Source organism: Scyliorhinus torazame, chromosome 7, assembly GCF_047496885.1.
Source record: "Scyliorhinus torazame isolate Kashiwa2021f chromosome 7, sScyTor2.1, whole genome shotgun sequence".
In the NCBI taxonomy this organism is placed as follows: domain Eukaryota; kingdom Metazoa; phylum Chordata; class Chondrichthyes; order Carcharhiniformes; family Scyliorhinidae; genus Scyliorhinus; species Scyliorhinus torazame.
Genome location: NC_092713.1, coordinates 88,077,020 through 88,098,006, shown reverse-complemented (window position 1 = coordinate 88,098,006; position 20,987 = coordinate 88,077,020). Strand labels below are relative to the sequence as shown.

General features: G+C 44.3%; 1 protein-coding gene across 3 annotated transcripts in view; it reads right to left on the bottom strand.

Moving 5' to 3' along the window:
- Window positions 1-18,021, bottom strand: part of efcab14 (EF-hand calcium binding domain 14) — a 140,167-nt gene extending 122,146 nt beyond the window's left edge. For 2 of the 3 annotated variants that reach the window (XM_072511030.1, XM_072511031.1), the window contains exons 1-2: window positions 17,562-18,020; window positions 4,173-4,321 (exon numbers count right to left, since the gene is read on the bottom strand). In XM_072511030.1, coding sequence (XP_072367131.1) covers window positions 4,173-4,321; window positions 17,562-17,743 — 331 coding nt within the window. In that variant the 5' untranslated portion in view covers window positions 17,744-18,020. Of the gene's footprint in view, window positions 1-4,172; window positions 4,322-17,561 lie in introns of all 3 variants that reach the window. The other variant, XM_072511032.1, reaches the window with a different exon arrangement.
- Window positions 18,022-20,987: the final 2,966 nt, after the last annotated feature.

Here is a 20,987-nt window from a genome sequence, read left to right as displayed (position 1 = left end):
TAAGGTTTCTGACACAATAAAGAGGGAGGAAATATTGTGTATTCATAGTGTTTTCTCAATAGCAGCCTTGTAGCTGAACAGACATTTTAAGGGAACGATGGCATGGGCAAACAGGCAATCTAACATCACAGACTAGCGTTAACATCTTCTAAATAAAGCTCTATGTTTTAGTTGAACCTCCAAGGCCTGCAGACTCGATCTTGAATCCACCACAGTATTCATATACATATATCCCTTCCAAATTGCTTTACATCTAATACTATAGTTTTGAAGGGCAGACACAATTGTAATATAGGAAACACAGGAGAAAATTTACGCACAACAAGCCCTCACAAACAGCAATGTGCTAATGACCTGATGATCTTTTTTTCAGTATTGGGCAATGGATAAATAGTGACACATGATCTCTCAAGTTTATCTGCATTCAGATGGGATCTTGATTTAATGTTTGCAAAAGATTGTACTTCTGATAGTGCGAGTGCAGAACTGGCTCAGCAGTGCACTGGAGGGTTAGCATGGATTGTGTGCTCACATCGCCGGGTTAATATTTGAACCTACAATTTCCTAACTCAGGGTGAGAGTGCTACCAACTGAACCGTTTTGAGTTCAAGTCGAGCAAGTTGTTTAGCAGTAAGCTGAAAAGCAAGTTTTTTCAAATTAAGCAGCTGTACTACTTTTTTTAAACTCGTGAAGTTGAAGATACATGGGCCTCAACTTGCTCAAGAGTGCGAATCAGCATTGGATTGCAACTCTGTGCCCAATTACTTTTTTTTTTTTAATGCTTTTTTTTTTTCATTTTTCTAATTAAGGGGCAATTAAGCATGGCCAACCATCTACCCTGCAGATCTTTGGGTTCGGGGTGAGGCCCATGCATACAGGGGAGAATGTGAAATCTCCACACTGACAGAGACCGGGGCCGGGCTCGAACTGGGGTTCTCGGTATCATGAGGCAGCAATGCTAACCACTGGGCTACAGTGCCACCCCTCTGTGCCCAATAACTCATGTTTTCTTTGACCAACCTGTTTGTTTTGGTCTGCACAATAGTTACCCAGAAGTTAGAAGAGGTTTTAATTGCTCTAATTTTTTCTGGTAACTATTGGTGGATTGGATTGTTCTGCGTACATGAAAGAAATTAGGAGATACATAAATACACAATGTAAATACATAGGCACAGGCATCGGGTGAGCATACAGTGTAGTACTACTCAGTAAAGAAGGTGTGTGAAGAGATCAGTTCAGTCTATAAGAGGGTAATTCAGGAATCTGGTTAAAGTGGGGAAGAAGCTGTTTTTGAACTTGTTAGTGCATGTTTCAGACTTTTGTATCTCCTACTGAACGGAAGAAGTTGGATGAGATAATAACCCGGGTAGAAGGGGTTTTTGATTATGCTGCCTGCCATCCCAAGGCAGCGGGAGGTGTAGACAGAGTCAGTGGATGGAAGAAGGGTTTGCGTGATTGACTGGGCTCTGCTCACAACTCTCTGTAATTTCTTACGGTCTTGGGTTGAGCAGTTGCCATACCAGGTTGTGTGCAGCAAGATATTGGTGTAACCCAGTCAGAATCATTAGAACTTTGCGATTTAAATCACATTTTTGGATGGTTCCCAACTCAGAGCAATTGTCCAGGAGAGGTTTGCACATCTGTGAAATTGCACTGCAAACTGTTATCTATGAAGTTTCAAGAGGGGTTACCCAGCGCATTTTTGGGGTATCCCTCCCAATGCTGGAAGCTCGGAAGATACAGCCCATTTTGAATAAAGAGGAAATATGTTTTAAGCAACCTGTGAAGTTTCGGAGGGGGTTCCCCAACAAATCTTTGGGTACTCCTCTAATCCAATGTTGGGAGCTCGGAAGTTACAGCCCATTTTGAATAAGGAGGAACTATACTTTAAGCACACGGATATGCATGCTTCTGTACGTCAAGCAATAGTACAAACATCTCTGAACAATGGTTGAATAATATCACTAATGAATAAAGTTGTGAAATGGAGTGCAATTCTCTACACAGCGGGTTTTTGATTTGGCCAGGCTGGTTGGTTGTTCATTCCCACAGGAAGGAGGAAAGTCAGAAGAGCAAAATAATCAGCCTGCTCAAATCGCAAATTTGAAAAGGTTTGCGAACAATTTTCTGACTACCCTTTACCCTGGAGTATGACCAAAATTAGGGGATGGAAAAAACACTGCAGAGCAAATTACTGACAATCTTTAAATGTCTGCCCTTATAATATGCTATCATATCCAAAACTTTTTCTACACTCATTATTAAAATATTGAATATCATAGATGGCTTTTGTTTTGGTGCAACATCGTGGGCCGAAGGGCCTGTACTGTCCTGTACCGTTCTATGTTCTATACACATGGCTTTGAACAATGCACTTCTCTTCAAAATATTTAACTCTTCAAAGCAATATGGTATTAACCACAAGTTATGATTGTCTGCTAGTAACTTCAGTGCTATGATCAGATAAGGGACCCTGAACTGATACCTAGGACCGGTACAGGTCCCAGTTGCCTTATATTAAGCGATGGCTTCGATTTCTATTATCAAGCCAAATTGTTGTCTGGTTTACAACTTCTTCCTTGGTCGCAGAGGACTAATTAACTGATTATCAAACTGTCAGAAAAATTCACCACTTGCCAGACTAACCCCATAATCTTCAACCCCATCAAAAATTTAATTGTTTCATAACTTCATGAATTGTGCAATGAAAAAGGAAAAACCACACTGCAAATTCATGCCGCCAAAACGTATCTTTAGGATTGACAAATGATGTGGTTACCTGCTCATTATCCAATATCCCCACAGTAGACATGAGGTAATCAGCCTCTAATTAGCAGAATTATAGTTCTTGCATTCTTTTATGCCATGAACTTAAGGTACCTTAGTCTAAGGCAACCCCCAGGTCCAAAAGATTCAGAAACAGACAAAAAAGCATCCTTATTGTGTTTTACCAGTTTACATACATCCCAAAATACTCTAAAGAACAGTAACGGTTATGAATAGGTGAACTGACTGTCCAAATATTTCATCGAATGGTAATGAGTTGAGACTCACAGCCCAAATAGTGACATAAAAATAAATTGAAACCTAGCGGTTTATACAATATAGAATTCATTAAGTCACCAGCGTAAACATCACATAGCAATTTTTATACCTGTCTGTTGAATAAAATCTGAGCCATGACCCAGGCTTACAGATCCTAACACTTGCAAGATGTGACAATGTGAATATTTTCATATGTACCATTATTCGGTAGTTAAATCTAAAAACAGACATTTTGATAAAAGTTACATGCAATAAACATATTGAAGCATACTTCGCCCCAAAGAAACCGAACATTTGGGTCTGCTGTCCAGAACATTCATTTCAATGTAAGGTTCAACTTTAGATCAATCTAGGAGTTAAGACATTGCTACAAAACTCTGAAAAGCACTTTTGTGGCTGAATAGACAGTGTCCTTTTTCCAGAGTCAAATAGCTCTAGGTCACTCTCAATCCAATCCAAAGTCATGGGAACTAGGTGAAGTGAGTTGAACACAAAATATTCAGCTGTAGGATTACCATTTGGATCCAATCACAACTGATGGGATGCAAATTCCTTTGTCTGATACTCAATTATCTTCGACAGCACTTGTTGTGACCTTGTGTGCATTAGCATAAATGCATACAAGCAATCAGCAAGGAAATAAATGTACAGGTGGATACATTTTCACTCAGATACTTAGTGCTGAATTTTTTGATTTTTCACTTTGAGTATCAACAATAATCACTTTCAAGTCAGGTATAACAAAAGGTAGTTGCTGAATTCTAGGTAAAACTCCTTCTACACCACCAAATTCTCATCTTAACCCCAATCTCCATTAAGTTTTCCACACTGTCGCATTGTGACATAGCCATTTTCCACTTGAACCATCAGTAGTGTGTCTGTAAATTAATAAATATTACTTGGATATAAAACTGAACAATATATTAGTTAGAACATCCCAAACAGAAAGGTTTTGATTTCATGAGAAGTTTGACAAATGTAATAGAAAGCCAATTATTTTGCAGTTTTATCAGGGCCAGCACTTTAAATTCCTATTCTCCACAGTCTTCCCCCCCTTACACCAAATGCAAAACCACCTAAAACACTTTGAAGAGGTTCAGAATACCCTGGTCCCCACAAACACTTACATGTTCTGAACTTTTCTTTAAGTGCATCCAGGTCTTCTTTGAGGGCAACCTGCATCCAGACCAAACCAACACAAGCCACTACACAAGCAGCTAGCATAACAAATGCACATAGTGGATAGCAAATCTTGCAGCATCTTATGTAACCTCTCCTGCAACACAAAAACAAAAAAGGACTGAAAATGAGTATGTACCATTTAGCACTGTAAATACTGACATTGCCACCCCAATGAACTTGTACAATTTCTTCATAAATTTGAGCAATGGATGAAAATTGAAAAGTGGAAATGCCACCACATCATTTCATAACGTAAACAGCTACAATTATGATTAACTTTTTTTATTCTGTCCATTTCTGCTAACCTGTGAATATTTTTGTTGAGCCACAAAATAGGAGGCTTAATTAAGGAATTCCAGAATGTGAGTGAATGTGGAGTTAGTTCAGCTCATCTCAGTATCAACCATATATATCGCTGCTCCCATAAATCTTAGGCTCATTCAGTAAATTTAATGAAATCACAAGTAAGCTACCTCAGTTTAATACTCAGGCTTTTGTTTTTCTATTTATTAAGTCAGATTTCACATTTAGAATAATGGAATCAGATTTTACTTTTAGGCAACTTCAGTTACATAATTTGGATTTAATGGGTAGAAGTGCCATCGACAGGAAAAGCAAATATTAAATTTGAATTTTTAAAAGTGATTTTACTAAAAGAGATTCAGCTATTAAAGCTTTAACTGTATTTGATTTTTAAAAATTCTTTGCTTGGTGCAGGAGGGGGTGCGAATAAACAGTGTTTCGTAGAAGCCTTTCACATATTGCTTCCCTTTCTATTAGAGTATATTAGGATGTGAACTGACATACGCGATCCATAGAAATCAAGGCTTTTAATAAAAGTAAAATTCAGCTCAAAATTGTGTACCTAATATTTTTAAATGTTACATCAGAAATACTAAGCTAATAGATACAAGTGAAACTTTACTTTGCTTGCGCAAGTGTTCTGCATAACCAAGGAGTTGAATCTGTGACTTGATACATTCTGCACGACAAGTCATACAATAGTATCATGAAACTTTACAGAACTGAGGAGACCTTTTAGCCGATCATGTCTGCTCAAAAAGAGCTTTCCATCCAAATTCCCAATTCCTCTCTAATTAATTCCTCCACTTCCCAGGTATGCAGTTGGAAGCTCAATTTGAGTATGAATAAGAAGCAAAGTTGAAAATTCTGTTGATAAAATGGCTGGGAGGGAGAGGTAGGTGGCTGGGGTACTGAGTTTGTGTTGTGGACAAAGACAATGGTTTTGGTCCATTCACATTTCTCAGCAATAAATTTAATGAAATGATTTATTCAGTAGGGCACTTGTTCATGTACTTCTGAAAGTGCTCATGTCCCTGTTCAATTATGTCCAAAGATATGGTTAGGTGGATTGGCCATTCTAAATAGTCCCTAAGTGGTGGGATTATGGGGTTACAGGGATAGGGCAAGGGAGTGGGCTCAGGGTGTTCTTTCCAGGGGTCAGTGTAGACTCGATGGGCCGAATGGCCACCTTCTGCACTGTGGGGATTCTAGAATTCTAATTAACGTTATTTAATGATGTGTCATGCTGGAATTTTTATTTTCAATCCTCATACAGAATTGAAAATTGCAGCAGCAATCCAAACACTGACTGTTTAAAGCCATCATTGTTTGCATACCTCCAGCCTGAAAATACTGAGCATTCTGTCCTTTAACAAACTTACAATTCACACTGTTAAACTCCCTTTAACGTTAAGACATTAAATGTCAATGGTAACTTCCTTTCATGTTAAATGACAGCAAGCTTCCTATGTAGTATCTGAGGAAACAGCTTTTGAAACAGTACACACATCCGCAAAATTTGCTTTATTGAACATTCATTTTCTCGAATAACTCTATATTTATGTGCTGGATGGGGTGCAAAGCACGCCAGCTACTTTATTCTGGATGGTGTCAAGCTTCTTGAATGTTGCAGCGGCGCTGAACCGTACAAGTGATGAGCATTGCATTACAATCCTGACCTGTGCCTTGTAGAAGGCAGACAGATGTTGAGGATCAGAAGACGAATTATGCTCTGCAGAATACCAGCCGCTGACCTACGCTTGTGACTGCAACGTCAAGATTCCAGTCAACAGCGATACCCACTCCCTGGGTATTTTTTGATGAGGGATACGGTGATGGTAAGGCCAATAAATGCCATGAAGCAGTGGCTAGACTTTGTTACTGGAGATGGTTATTTCCTGGCACCTGTGTAGCATGAATATTACTTGTCACTTATCAGTCCAAGCCTGAATTTTGCCTAGGTCTTGTTGCACACTGCCACAGAAGCCATCACATATTGTTCCCAAACATGAAGTAACACATGCATAGGATGCTGCAGTTAGCTAAATTATCTGAGTTATGAATTTAAATGAATAGAGCACAATTATCTGCAAACATCCTCAGTTCTGGCCCTATAGTGAAGGGAAGGTAACTAGTGAAGTAGTTGAAGGTGACTGGGCTATGATTGGCCTCAATGAACCACACCATCCTTGTGCTAGATGTAATGCCAGCTTGTGGAGAGATTTTCCCCACCCCACACACCTGTTTCAATTTTACAAGGAGCCCAAACTGTCACATGATAACACTGACAACACCACATTCCACACCTTTGCTTATGATCGAGAGGAGACTGATGGGGCAGTAGCTGGTCTGCTTGGATCGGTCCTGCTTTATGGGCAATTTTCAAATACACAAATACATCAGATAGTGTTGTAGCTACTGTAGCTTAGTTAGGAGAGTGGCTGTTTCTGTAGCACAAATCTCTAGCACAAACGCCAGGCATAGCCTTGGCTGCATCCAGTGGGCTCAGCTATTCCCTGATATCATGCAGATTGAATTGAACTGGCTCAAGGCCTGTTTCTATGATCTCCCAGGCGAGGGAGAGATAAATCATGCACACCTTAATTCTGACTGAAAAAATTTGCAAACACTTCAGCCTTGTTTTTTGCACTCACTCTGCTGAGATGATGCTACTTCCAGTATTTAGCATACACGTTCTGTTTTGTAACTTCATCAGGTTATGCCCTCATTTTTAGGTATGACTGGTGCTTTTCCTGGCATGCCCTCCTCATTGAATCGGGGTTGAGTTTCCAGGCTTGATGATAATGGTAAGACAAGGAATATGTCAATCTATGACGTTATAGATTATGCACAGCAAGAAGTCTTACAACACCAGGTAAAAGTTCAACAGGTTTGTTTCGAATTACTAGCTTTCGGAGCGCAGCTCCTTCCTCAGGTGAATGAAGAGGTGGGTTCCAGAAACATATATAGACAAAGTCAATGATGCAAGATGATGCAAGACGATACTTTCACATTCAAAGTGAAAGCTAGTGATTCAAAACAAACATGTTGGACTTTAACCTGGTGTTGTAAGACTTCTCACTGTGCCCACCCCAGTCCAACGCTGGCATCTCCACATCATAGATTATGCAGTAATGCAATTCTGTTGTAGCTCTGATAGTCCTCATGGATTTTTTAGGCTGCTAGATCTGTTCTGAATCTATACCATTTAGTAGTGCGAGTGTCACAAAACATGATGGGGGAGGAGAGGAGGGGGGGGGGGGGGGAAGGGGAGGTCTTCAATATGAAGATAGGATTTCATCTGTTCAAGAACTGTGCAACGGCCATTCCAACCAATACTATCACAGACAAACACAGAGGGCAGCATGGTGACAGTGGTTAGCTCTGCTGCCTTACCGCGTCAGGGACCCAGGTTCAATTGTGTAACTGTGTGGCGTTTTCACTTTCTCCCCATGTCTGCGTGAATGACGAATGTGATATAAAATAGTTACTTTAGAGATATTAGTTAATGTAATGTAGAAATAAGCCACTTTGATTCTGGCAAGTAGAGGCAAAGGATTTTAGACCGCATGGAAAAAAGCAGGAAGAGGTGTGTCTATGAGAGTGATGCTGAATTGATAGGGGCCGGAGAAAGGGATTGGAAGTTAGCCAATCAGAATAGATCAAATAAGTCAGGAGGGACATAGGATGACCTATGGGTGTCGAGGATGTGAAACTTGATGCCATTTGAATGTATCAGTACTGATCTCTTTGTCTGGGACATTCACTTAGTCCCGGGGCTGCAGAGAGCAACATGTTATCTGTATCACTGTGGGCTAGGTAGCTTGCAAGCTGAATAAGATAACTATTGTTATACTTGCAAATCCATCTCGACTTTTATTGAGGCCAGACTGACGGATAAAGAAATTTGAGATTCAACATTTGGTGCCGAAACCCGGGATTTCTCAGGGCGATCCTGGTCCAACTGCGAAATCAGAATTAGACTGATTATGAACAGGAGGATGGGGAACGAGGGCCCTCAATGTAGAACTGGAAAATGACCGCGCATTGATTGTTCCCCTCTTCTTATCGTCTGATTAGTCTGGTCACTCGCAGTTGGCACAGAAAGACCGCCTCGACGAAATCACAGGTCAGTCTGGGGATTAGCAATTTAATTGATGGGATTTCATATTGTTGATTCGGCTTGGGTTAGGGTTTTGGGTTGATGTGACATCTCAAATGATGATTCAATTCCAAGTATAAGGGTTCAGAGGCTGATGGGACTTCAGTAATGAAGGTTCAGTCTATTATATGAGTTCAGGGGCAGATGGGACTTCAGTACTGAAGGTTCAGTCCAGTATAACTGTTTTTAAATCTGAAGATGGTTCAACTCTATGTGTGAGTGTTTTAAATATATAGTTGATTAAGCTAAAATTGTCTCCTTGGACTGTATTGGCGAAAAACGCAGTTCCGAGGACGAGTTGAGATTGTGGGGAATGCTGCATATTCGTTGAAGCAGAAGTCTCTCAAAGGGTTAACAGCAGCAGGCAACATCAAAAGACAGACAGTGCTTCTCACTCAGGCTTTGAGATAACAGCAGCAGCCTGTAGTGTAATCGGATACCTTTCCTTTGAGTCAGTGAACACCAGCAAAGTTACGTTTTGAATTAATTAAAGGAAACCAGTGGGTTTCTCCACCTCTTTGCTAAAAGTTATTATTTTCGAAAGCAATTGATTGAAATTGCCAGAATCTTAAGTTTTACTTACTTGAAATAATGTTTATCTCATTTTATCAGGAGATTAATAGAAACTTAAAGGAGGTCACGGACAGCATTTTTAAAAAAAGTGTAAATCTGGAGATGATAGTTGATTTTGCCAACACTTATGTGAATGTAAAAGAAAAAAAAACTTGTTAAAAGAAAAATTGTTAAGATAAAGAAATAATTAAGTTGTAAATGTTATACAAGTTTGTGTTAAGCAAATTGTAAATTTGGTTCTGAGTTGAGATCAGAGCTAAGCTTGCAAGTTGCAGTAATTCAATTTGAATTTTCAAACATTTTTAAGTTTAAAAAAAAAAAAGCGCAAGTAGAGACAGGAAAGACGCGGGTCAAACAAGAGATGAGCTACGTAGTTCAATGGCTGGCCTTGAATTGACAGAAAAAGAAAAATTCAATAATTTGGAAAAGTAAGCATATCACCTAAGTCTCTCCAAACTAAGCAGAAACCACAAGGTTCGGGAACAAAGGAAGCTGAAACAGATTCTTTTGAAGAGAAAGAACTCCCCCTAGTGACAGGGAGAGATGTTGAAGTCCTGGAACAACCAGGGGAAATAGCTAGAGTGCCCCCTGGTGACATTCGGAAAGTTACCGATTAGGAAGATGCGAAACCCCGACGCAGTGACTGCGGGGGCGAACCCCACGATAGACGTTTACTTCCCAAGGACACCCAGTGAGATGATGGCTATTATGGCTACAATCCCAGATAGAAAAAAATCTCCTGCTGCCTTCGTGGATTCCTTGAGAACTACCATCTCAATTTATCAAGCTGATTCAAGGGACCTCTGGGCCCTAGTCCAGCAGATTTTAACCCCAGCAGAGTACCACAATTATCTTAACCACCTGAATTATGCTAGTCATGCTGCACTTCAGCAGGCCTATGCGTTAGACGACGATAGAAGGACACAGATCCTGAATGCGTTGAATAGCACATTTCAAAGGCCCATAAATCTTTCTGTTATCTTAGACCTAAAACCTAAGAAGACTGAAGAGCCAGAGGAATTTCTGGAGCGTTTTAATGAAATCTACTGTGGGCAGTCAGGCGACTTGCCACATCAAAATGGTCAGAATTCCCCTCAATATTGTGCTATGTCAATGCATTGCCTACCACCTTCTGTGGTTACTGCTGTGAAATGTAATAACATGAATTGGACAGAGAACGACCCTTCCAAGATGGCAAGGCCAGTCAGATTTTATTGGAAGGAGGGTGTAGGCCAGGAAGGAGGCTCAGTTACAAAGGTTAAGACTGAGTATGTAATGAAAAAGGATGATCTGCGACCCCAACAAGCGGCAGAAATGGTAGTTTACCATCAGGAGCCCCAATATTGTGACTTTGGGTAGGTGGATCAGCGAGGGGGAGGATATCAAACCCACCCAAAGGGACCCTCAGCTCCTTTTTATGGCCCACCGAACGAATCAACAGCTCTACAACCGCAGCCCCCTCTGAGGGGCCATTGGTCTACTGGAAGAAGAGGACGGGGCAGATATAGAGGGAGCAATGCATGTTTTAATTGCGGCCGTGCAGATCACTGGCAACAGGAATGCCCCTTTAAAAGACAGGCAGCAGAAGGAGAGGGTACCCACCAAGGGGAGGACAGACGAGATACACTGACTTCTCCCAGGAAAACCCTTTCCCAACACAGGATTGACTAGCTAATTTAGCCATAAGGACTCTCCAATCGGACAGGGAACCTATTATCTCTCCGCAGATAGGAGATCAACATCACTCATTTGTAATCGACACCGGGGCAGCCATGTCTTCTGTGCAATCAGCACTTAAATTACCATTATCCGACCACACGCAGCAATTGTCAGGGTTCCAAGGACAGGTGTGTGAGTATCCTATTTCTGCACCTGTGACAGTCACTTACGAGAATAAGTCTGCAGAGCATCAGTTTGTAGTGACTACTGGATTGGACTGTAACTTGTTGGCCCGAGATTTACTGTGTATCTTCCAGCTACAGCTAGAATGCGGAGATGAGGGGGTAACGGTTACATCATGGAGGATGAGACAACAGTGCAATATTTCTATCACCCCCCAGTGGTGGACGTTAGATGTTGAACAGTCACTGCTTCACGTTACCCTGGCCTATGACAGAACTGGACGAAACAGGGAGTTGGAGGACAAATACCGGCCATTACTTGAGACCGAATGGCCAGTCAAGGTTACAGCCACAGTCACGGGAAAAGAAGGTACAGCCGATTTTGTTACAATATCACCACATTTATGGCCACAGTCAGCTTCGGTAAGCCCTCATATTACACGTCAGGTCCATGACCAGTACCATGCCAGGGATATGGGGTGAATGGTCAGGAGGGCAGTGGATCATTCGGATCCAACAGAGTACGCACTTCAAGTCATGCCGGACGGCACTACCATAAAAAAATTTTGAGGTCCCTGAAACAATTAACACTCGACTGCAGCATCACAGGGGACATGATGCGTTGGAATATGTCAATCCACAAGTCTGGGCGGAATACCCATCACAAGTGGGAAAGACAAAGGTGATGATTAAGGATCATGTAAAGCTACCTTCCATTCGACAATATCCCCTGAAATCTCAAGCTGCTCCATCAATAGATAAATTAATTCAAAAGCTGTTGAAACAGGGTATTTTGGTCCCTTGCCAATCAGAATGTAACACCCCCATACTTGCTGTGCCTAAACCAGCCAAACCAGACCAGTACCCGATTAGTACAGGATTTACGTTCAATCAATGCCATCACATAGCTGTTACATGCTCTCACCCTCCAACAGGATATTACGGTGTATAGCTCCCACTCGGTAATCGCACTATTGGGGCAACTGCAGACTCAGCATCATACCGCAGCTCGTCAGAATAGGTATGAGATATACCTTTTGAACAATCCACGTCTGACATTTAACCACTGTACCACTATCAATCCAGCCTGTTTTCTTAGTGGTCCCCCTGTCCATGAAGACGCACCTGGCCACGACTGTTTAGCCTTGATTCAGGAAACTACCACAATAAGGGGCGATTTGAGTGACATTTCGTCAGAACAACCTGACATGATTATGTGGTCAAATATCCCACCGGGGTTTAGTTAATGACCTACTGCAGGCCCTCCTTATGCCCGCGCAGATTTCCGTTATTAAATGCGCTGCCCACACGAATGGTAGGACCCCAGTTGACGTTGGTAATGAACGAGCAGATTGTGCAGCGCGAACAGCCGCGCAAATTCAGCAAGTGAGACTAAACGATCTACTATAAATATGTCTGCTTCTGACAAGTCAATGCCAACCATCCAAGACGTCATAAGGTTACAGGAGGACGCTCCTGAGAGTGATAAACAAATGTGGAAACGGTTAGGTTGTACATATGATTCTGTTTCCTCTTTATGGACCACGCCTGCACATCAGACTTGTATGTCTGATGTGCTGGCTTTATGGGTCATTGAATGTGTACACTTTGCAACTCATTGTGGGGCTCGAGGGACTAGTGATTTGTTGCTGGACACTTGGTGGCACCCTAAAATGCAGGGGTTGGCCCAAAGTATCAGTAATCGGTGTTTGATTTGTCAGCAATATAACACCGGAAAAGGTATCCCTTGTGGGATGGGGCAAACCCCGTTGCCCAGTGGTCCCTTTGAGACGCTCCAAATGGATTACATTGAGTTGGAAAGGTGTCAATGTTATAAATATGTTTTGGTCATTGTAGATGTGTTCAGCAGATGGGTCGAGGCGTATCCGACTATCGATAATAAAGCTGCTACTGTGGTTAAAGTCTTGATGAGGGAAATCATTCCCCGGTACGGTATACCAGCTCAGTTAAGTTATGATAATGGGCCTCATTTTATTGGACAAATTAACAAGGAGTTTTGCTCCCAGTTGGGCATACGCCAGCAGTTACACTGTGCTTACAGACCGCAGGCGGCTGGGTTGGTTGAGAGACACAATCAGACCCTCAAAACTAAATTGGCTAAATTAAGAGCAGACACGGGACTGACATGGCTTAAGTTGCTCCCCGTTGCCCTCTTCCAGCTGCGGGTTACACCTGCGGGACCGGCCCGGCTCTCTCCCGCCAAGATTCTTTATGGCAGGCCTCTTAGAACTCCCTGGAGCCTGCAGGTTCCCAGACTGGTTCAGTTTCATCAGATGACTGAAGAGATGACCACCTATGTTCTAGCCCTCACGCAAGTGCTCAAGGAACTCCATGGCCAGGTCCGCGCGGCTCACCAGCCATCGCCCCCAGTACCTAGCTCACTTTCAGTCCAGCCCGGTAGTTATGTCATGGTCAAAAATTGCACTAGGAAGGGGTCGGAGCCGCGATGGGACGGGCCCTTCCAAGTTCTCTTTACCACCTCCACAGCAGTTAAAGTGGAGGGGCGAAGTGCTTAGGTCCACCTACATCACTGTAAATTGAGTCCATCTCCACTACTGTAAAAGGTCGGATACTAACCTGCCTCCCTTTTCCAGTGCTATTTTACAGGTGTGGAGCATGATGGGGTGGCTACGCACCGTCTGTGTGATATTTGGCCTCACCTCGCTTGGCGTGTTATTGGCGATGGACATGGAAAAGGGGAATATTATGTATCTGTGTAGCCCCAACCAATCTACAAGGTTACATCACCTCTGCAAAGGTGATGTTCTTCGCTGCCCCCATATACGAGGACATGGTATCGACTCATGGAAGGTCATCAAAGTTAAGGAGAATGCAGGAGTCATGAAGCAGTTGCACCGGTCCCGGCGATGGGAAGGGAACATTATATGGACATTGCCTTGTTTTTGGAATACATGTAAATTTGATTTTGGATGTGTTAAGAGTGGTACAATAAAGGTAAAATCAGGCTGTCAGAAGAGCGTAGGAAGAGGCTATGAGAAAGTGAAAGGGACTAGAGAGGATAGGGCGTATGAGAAGGGAAGTACAGCTAGAACGTAGGTTACCGGGAGATATACTTAAGTTAGTTAAAGGCCAAACTGAGGAAAACCCGGGTAGTAAACCTTGGGAGCCCTCAGGGCAATAACCATGGAGTTGTCTCAGCTACGGTTGTTTGCAATGCAGAACCGGTATGCTCTTGACTATCTTCTGGCCCGTGAGGGTGGGGTATGTGCCATAGTGCAGGGCAAGTGTATCATGGGAGTTTAGGACTTGACCGCTAACATCACTAAATTTATGGATCGCATACGGGATCACTTAGACGGGATGCAGGATCCTGGCTCTTGGGGTAACTGGGGATTTGGAGGTTGGAAGGACTGGTTGATAAATATGGTCATGTATTTAGTGGTGGCTATCGGCTGCATCTTTGTGGGCCCAGCCATCCTTAAATGTGTGATGGGTAGAATGCGGGGTGCACTGGAACAGATCAACGCCCCTAAAATCTTAGCTGTCAAAATTCATGAGGGTGCAGCAGATGAAGGGGGGCTACGCCAGGAATTGGAAATGCAGTGACAGATCTTTTTAGATGAGGAACCGTAGCTATGGATTGGATAGTTTGGTTATCATGGAATAATAAAAGGAGGGAATGACGAATGTGATATAAAATAGTTACTTTAGAGATATTAGTTAATGTAATGTAGAAATAAGCCACTTTGATTCTGGCAAGTAGAGACAAAGGATTTTAGACCGCATGGAAAAAAGCAGGAAGAGGTGTGTCTATGAGAGTGATGCTGAATTGATAGGGGCCGGAGAAAGGGATTGGAAGTGAGCCAATCAGAATAGATCAAACAAGTCAGGAGGGACATAGGATGACCTATGGGTGTCGAGGATGTGAAACTTGATGCCATTTGAATGTATCGGTACTGATCTCATTGTCTGGGACATTCACTTAGTCCCGGGGCTGCAGAGAGCAACATGTTATCTGTATCACTGTGGACTAGGTAGCTTGCAAGCTGAATAAAATAACTATTGTTATACTTGCAAATCCATCTCGACTTTTATTGAGGCCAGACTGACGGATAAAGAAATTTGGGATTCAACATGAGTTTCCTTCCAGTCTAAAGATGTGTAGGTTAGGTGGATTGGCCATGCTAAATTGCCCCTTAGTGTCCAAAGGTGAGGTGGGGGAAATGGGGATAGAGCAGGGAGTGGGCCTGTGTAGGATATCTTTTACATCCATCTTAGAGTAGGCAGGGTCTCAGTATAAACTCCTCTGACAAGGGAACACTCCATCAATACGGAGGTACTGCACTGGGGTGAGTCAAGATTTCTGTGTTCAGGTTTTGGAGTGGGAATTGAACCCACAACCTTCTGACTGAGGGGCAAGTGCATTAAAGTGAACCATGGCTGACAGCATTAAACAATTAGGGGAAGGGAGGCTGCAGGTATCCTCAACATTGACTCATAAGACCATAATACATAGGAGCAGTATTAGGCCACTCGGCCCATCGAGTCTGCTCTATCATTCAATCATGGCTGATATTTTCTCATCCCCATTCTCCTGCCTTCTCCCCATAACCCCTGATCCCCTTATTAATCAAGAACCTATATATCTCTGACTTAAAGACACTCAGTGATTTGGCCCACAGTCTTCTGCAGCAAAGAGTTCCACAGATTCACCATCCTCTGGCTGAAGAAATACCTCCTCATCTCTGTTTTAAAGGAGAGTCCCTTTAGTCTGAGTTGGTGTCCTCTGGTTCTAGTTTTTCTGACAAGTGGAAGCGTCCTCTCCACGTCCACTCGATCCAGGCCTCACAGTATCTTGTAAGTTGCAATATGATCCCCTCTCATCCTTCTAAACTCCAACGAGTACAGACCCAGAGTCCGGAAACATTCCTCATACAAGTTCTTCATTCCAGGGATCATTCTTGTGAACCTCCTCTGGACCCTTTCCAAGGTCAGCACATCCTTCCTTAGATACGGGGCCCAATAATCCAAATGGGGTCTGACGAGAGCCTAATACAGCCTCAGAAGTACATCCCTGTTCTTATATTCTAGCCCTCTTTACATGAATGCTAACATTGCATTTGCCTTCTTAACTGCCGACTGAACCTGCACATTAACCTTAAGAGAATCGTGAACAAGGACTCCCAAGTCCCTTTGTGCTTCTGATTTCCCAATTCCCCATTTAGAAAATAGTCTATGCCTAAACTCCTCGTTCCAAAGTGGATAACCTCACACTTTTCCACATTGTATTTCATTTGCCACTTCATTGCCCACTCTCCTAGCTTGTCCAAGTCCTTCTGCAGCCCCCTTGCTTCCTCAATACTACCTGTCCCTCTAAAGATCTTTGTATCATCTGCAAACTTCGCAACAGTGCCTTCACTACCTTCTTCCAGATCATTAATGTATATTGTGAAAAGTTGTGGTCATCAGCCCAAACCTCTGGATTCCTAGTCTCAGTGTAATTACTATGCTACCATACTTGATTACTTGCCATTCAAGGAGGCTGAATTTAATGCATACTTTTCTAGACAACAATCATGTTTTACCTATTGAGTATTCTATGACAATTTTCTGGACAAATATTTCTTAGCAAGCCTGCCCTAGTACAATCTTCATATCCATTGCAGTCAGTCTCATTTTTACTAACTTCCCTTAACAGAAACAGTGCCTTTTCTACTTCACCCCCCCCCCCCCAGCATTTCGGCATGGTGGCACAGTTGTTAGCACTGCTGCCTCAGTGACCTGGGTTCAATTACAGCGTTGGGTGACTGTGTGGAGTTTGCACATTCTCCCAGTATCTGCATAGTTTCCTCCCAGAGTCCAAAGATGTGCAGTTAGGTGGATTCCCTATGCTAGATTGCCCCTTAATGTCCAACAATTAGGTGGGGTCACAGGGATGGAAGAGTGGCGTAGGTAGGGTGCTCTTTCAGAGGGCTGGTGCAGAATGGCCTCCTTCAGTACTGTAGGATTCTATGATACAACTTACCCCATCCGTACCACTCTTCTATTAAAAACCAAGATAAATCACTTAATCATTGCCATTCATTCTTCCATGTTCCATAATATCTACTTTCTCGTCTAATCGATCCTGCCTTTTCTTACTACCCTCATTGTTAGAAGGCCAAGAAATTTGGTGGACCTGGTACACCTCATCAGAAACCTTCACTGTTGTTATTATTGACAAATAAATGTACAACTATCGAAAGATCAGCTGAATGGAAAGGGGGGGGGGGTGCAAAGCACGTTCTTCAAAACATAGAAGTTAGTCAAACTTGCCGCAGGCAGGTCACTGTGACATCCTAATGCAGCCTTTCCTCGGCTGCTCGCTACAAGATTACTGGGCGCTCTTTCTTCCTCAGACAGTAACCCAAGTTTGCAGAATAGTTTTGGTTTCGCCCGCAGGCACAGCGCCTTTAATTTAAAGGGCCCCTTACTTTGTAAACAGGGAGTTGGAGGCTGGCTGCGCGAACTCGTCGAACTCGTCTGTGGATTCAGAGTCCGTGGCCGTGGCCTCGGGCCGCAGCAGCAGCTGGTGCCCGGAGCTTTTCTTCGGCTTCTTCTTCTTGCCGTCGCCGGTGAGACCGATAAGTGCGTTCAGCTCCTTCCTCTTCTTCATCTTCTTCTGCGGCGTCGCCGCTTTATACTGAACATCGAGCTGCCCGTGTTTGCTCTCCAGCTTGTAGCGGTTCGTGGCCCAACATATAAACCGGGAGAGTGAAGCTGGAGTTACCGGGTAAAGATCAAATCCGGAATCTCCCACTCGGACCGCCCGCTCCTTCACCCCCCACAACAGCAGCCAAACCACCTCGTCACAAGCCGCTTCCCCGTTGGTCAATACGAAAGGCGCTCCGACATACGTCCAACTCCAGTGACCTGACGCGAGCGGAGCAAGACCAGTTCGGGCGGCTGCGCAGAGCCGTGCGTATGGGCCAGAACAGGTCAGTGCGGCTGCGCAGAGCCGTGCGTGTGGGCCAGAACAGATCGTTGCGGCTGCGCAGAGCCGTGCGGACTGGAACAGATCAGTGCGGCTGCGCAGAGCCATGCCTGCGGATCAGAAGGGGCCAGTGCGGCTGCGCAGTAGAACAGTTGGCGCTGCAGCGCCCGTGGGGCGGGATGGTGAGCGTGGCAAATGAAAGCAAAATACTGGAGCGCTCCAATGAGAAACAGGAAAGTGCTGGAAAAACTCAGCGGCATCCGTGGAGGAAGAAACATAGTCACTTGTACTCAAAACGTTAACTCTGTCTCTCTACAAATGCTGCCAGACAGGAAATGGTGGGGCGGAAGGTGCTTGGTGTATTCTTGCAACCTGAATGTGGATGTCTATCTTGTGAATAAGCCTCCAATTTGCGGTTGTAAAATCAGTGGGGCTGTCAGAGCTGACCCGTTTACTTTCACCAACTCCCAGAAAAAGTAATTTAAAAAAACTCCTGGCATGCACCCTTTGAGACAAGTAAAACTCCCGGAAGTGACGGCTTACCCGTTGAGTTGTATTCGGCTCTGTGGGACTGGATGGGCCCAGACCTGCTGGAAGTGTACGAGAGTATGCTTCTGGACGGCAGCATGCCAGAATCCACAAAAAAAAGGCATCATCACCCTCATCTACAAGCAGAAGGGGGAAAGGGAAGAAATTCGAAACTGGCGACCCATTTCACTGTTGAATGTGGATTATAAAATTCTAGCCAAGCTCATCGCCAATCGGGTCAGGTCTGCTCTGGAGTCGGTGATCCACCCTGACCAGACCTGTGCTATACCCGGCAGGAAGATCTCTGATAGCCTTGCGCTACTCGGATACGATCGCCTACGTGCAGACAGGACGTGGACACCTGTCTCATCAGCCTTGACCAGGAGAAGGCTTTTGACAGAATATCGCACACCTACATGATGGATGTGCTCTCCAAAATGGGATTTGGGGAGGGAATTTGCAATTGGATCAAACTGCTCTACACAAAACATCTATAGCGCAGTCTCAATCAATGGGTGGGAATCAGAAAAGTTCCAGATCAAATCTGGAGTCAGGCAGGGCTGCCCTCTCTCCTCGGCCCTGTTTGTGTGCTGCATAGAACCTTTTGCCGAGTCCATCAGGAAGGATCCGGGTATAAGAGGAGTGACGATCCCAGGCAGCGGAGGCGTGCAAGTTAAGGCCTCCCTGTACATCAACGACGTCGCAGTCTTCTGCTCGGATCCCTTGTCTGTACGCAGGCTCTTGAATGCCTGCGACCAGTTTGAACTTGCCTCGGGAGTCGAGGTAAACCGCGGCAAGAGCGAGGCCATGTTCTTTGAGAACTGGGCCGACCGGTCCTTTGTTCCCTTCATTGTCAGGTCAGATTACCTGAAGATGCTGGGGATATGGTTCGGAGCGGCTGGGGCGTGCACCAAAAACTGGGAGGAGCGCATCGCCAAGGTAGGACAGAAACTGGGCGGGTGGGAGCAACGCTCCCTTTCCATTGCGGGCAAAACCCTGGTCATCAGGTGTGAGGCACTCTCGGTGTTACTGCACGTAGCGCAGGCCTGGCCCATTACCCGACCCTACGCTGCAGCAGTCACCCGGGCCATCTTCAAATTCATCTGGAGATCCAAGATGGACCGTGTCCGAAGGGACACCATGTACAAACCTCTGGATAAGGGAGGGAAAAACGTATCCAACGTCTCCCTCATTCTGATGACCACCTTTGTGTGCAGCTGCATCAAGCTGTGTGTGGACTCCCAGTATGCAAACACCAAGTGTCACTACATACTGAGGTTCTACCTGTCCCCAGTGTTACGAAGTATGGGCCTGGCCTCATTGCCGCGGAACGCTCCAAGTAGTTGGACCGTGCCGTACCACCTGTCCCTCGTGGAAAAGTGTTTGAAGAAAAACACCTTTGACCACAAGGCAATGAAGCAGTGGTCAGCACGTAATGTCCTCGAGGCCCTCGGGGGGGGAAAAGCAGACTGTGGAGGATGTTGGACGGTTCCCTGAGCAGACTCTGAGTCATCTGGCAGAATGTCTCATCACCAGAACTTACAAACAAGCACCAAGACCTAGCTTGGCTGGTGGTGAGAAGGGCCCTCCCCGTCAGATTCTTCATGTACACCCGAAGACTCTGTGCCGTTGCACGCTGCCCTCAGAGTGGCTGTGGGGGGAATGAGACGGTCACCCACCTCCTTGTGGAATGTGCCTTTGCAAAGAAGGTCTGGAGAGAGATGCAGTGGTATTTGTCAAGGTTCATCCCGAGCAGCTCTGTGACGCAGGACTCTGTGCTCTACGGACTGTTTCCAAGGGGACACACCAAGACAAACATCAACTGCTGCTGGAAGGTCATCAACTCGGTGAAAGACGCTCTTTGGTCTGCCCGAAACTTGCTGACCTTCCAGTGCAAAGAGCTGTCCTCGACCGAGTGTTGCAGACTGGCACATTCCAAGGTCCAGGACTACGTGCTGAGGGACGCACTCAAGCTTGGAGCAGCTGCCGCTAAGGCGCAATGGGGAAAGACCACTGTGTAAGGTCTTACCAGCAAATGTACACCAAGGGGCGGATAACAGTGTAAACCCCCCTTGGTCTGGGTCATTAACACTCCAATGTATAAAAGAAACATGACAATTTAAATGTTTAAGAAGGAATTGTAACGTAAAGAGTGATATGTGTGTAAGGTTATCAAAATTGAATGGAAGAAAGTCAAGGGAATGTGTATCTCTGATGGAAATGTACAGTCAAGACAATTTGAAATGTTCTGTAATGTTTATGATAGATTTTATGAATAAAGTATATTTTTTGGAGAAAAAAAAACTCCTGGCATGCACCCACTTGCAGCCAGCAGTCCCTCCACAGGTTTCAACTCTTGCATTCTTCCACGATGGACTCAACAGAATCACTGATTTGA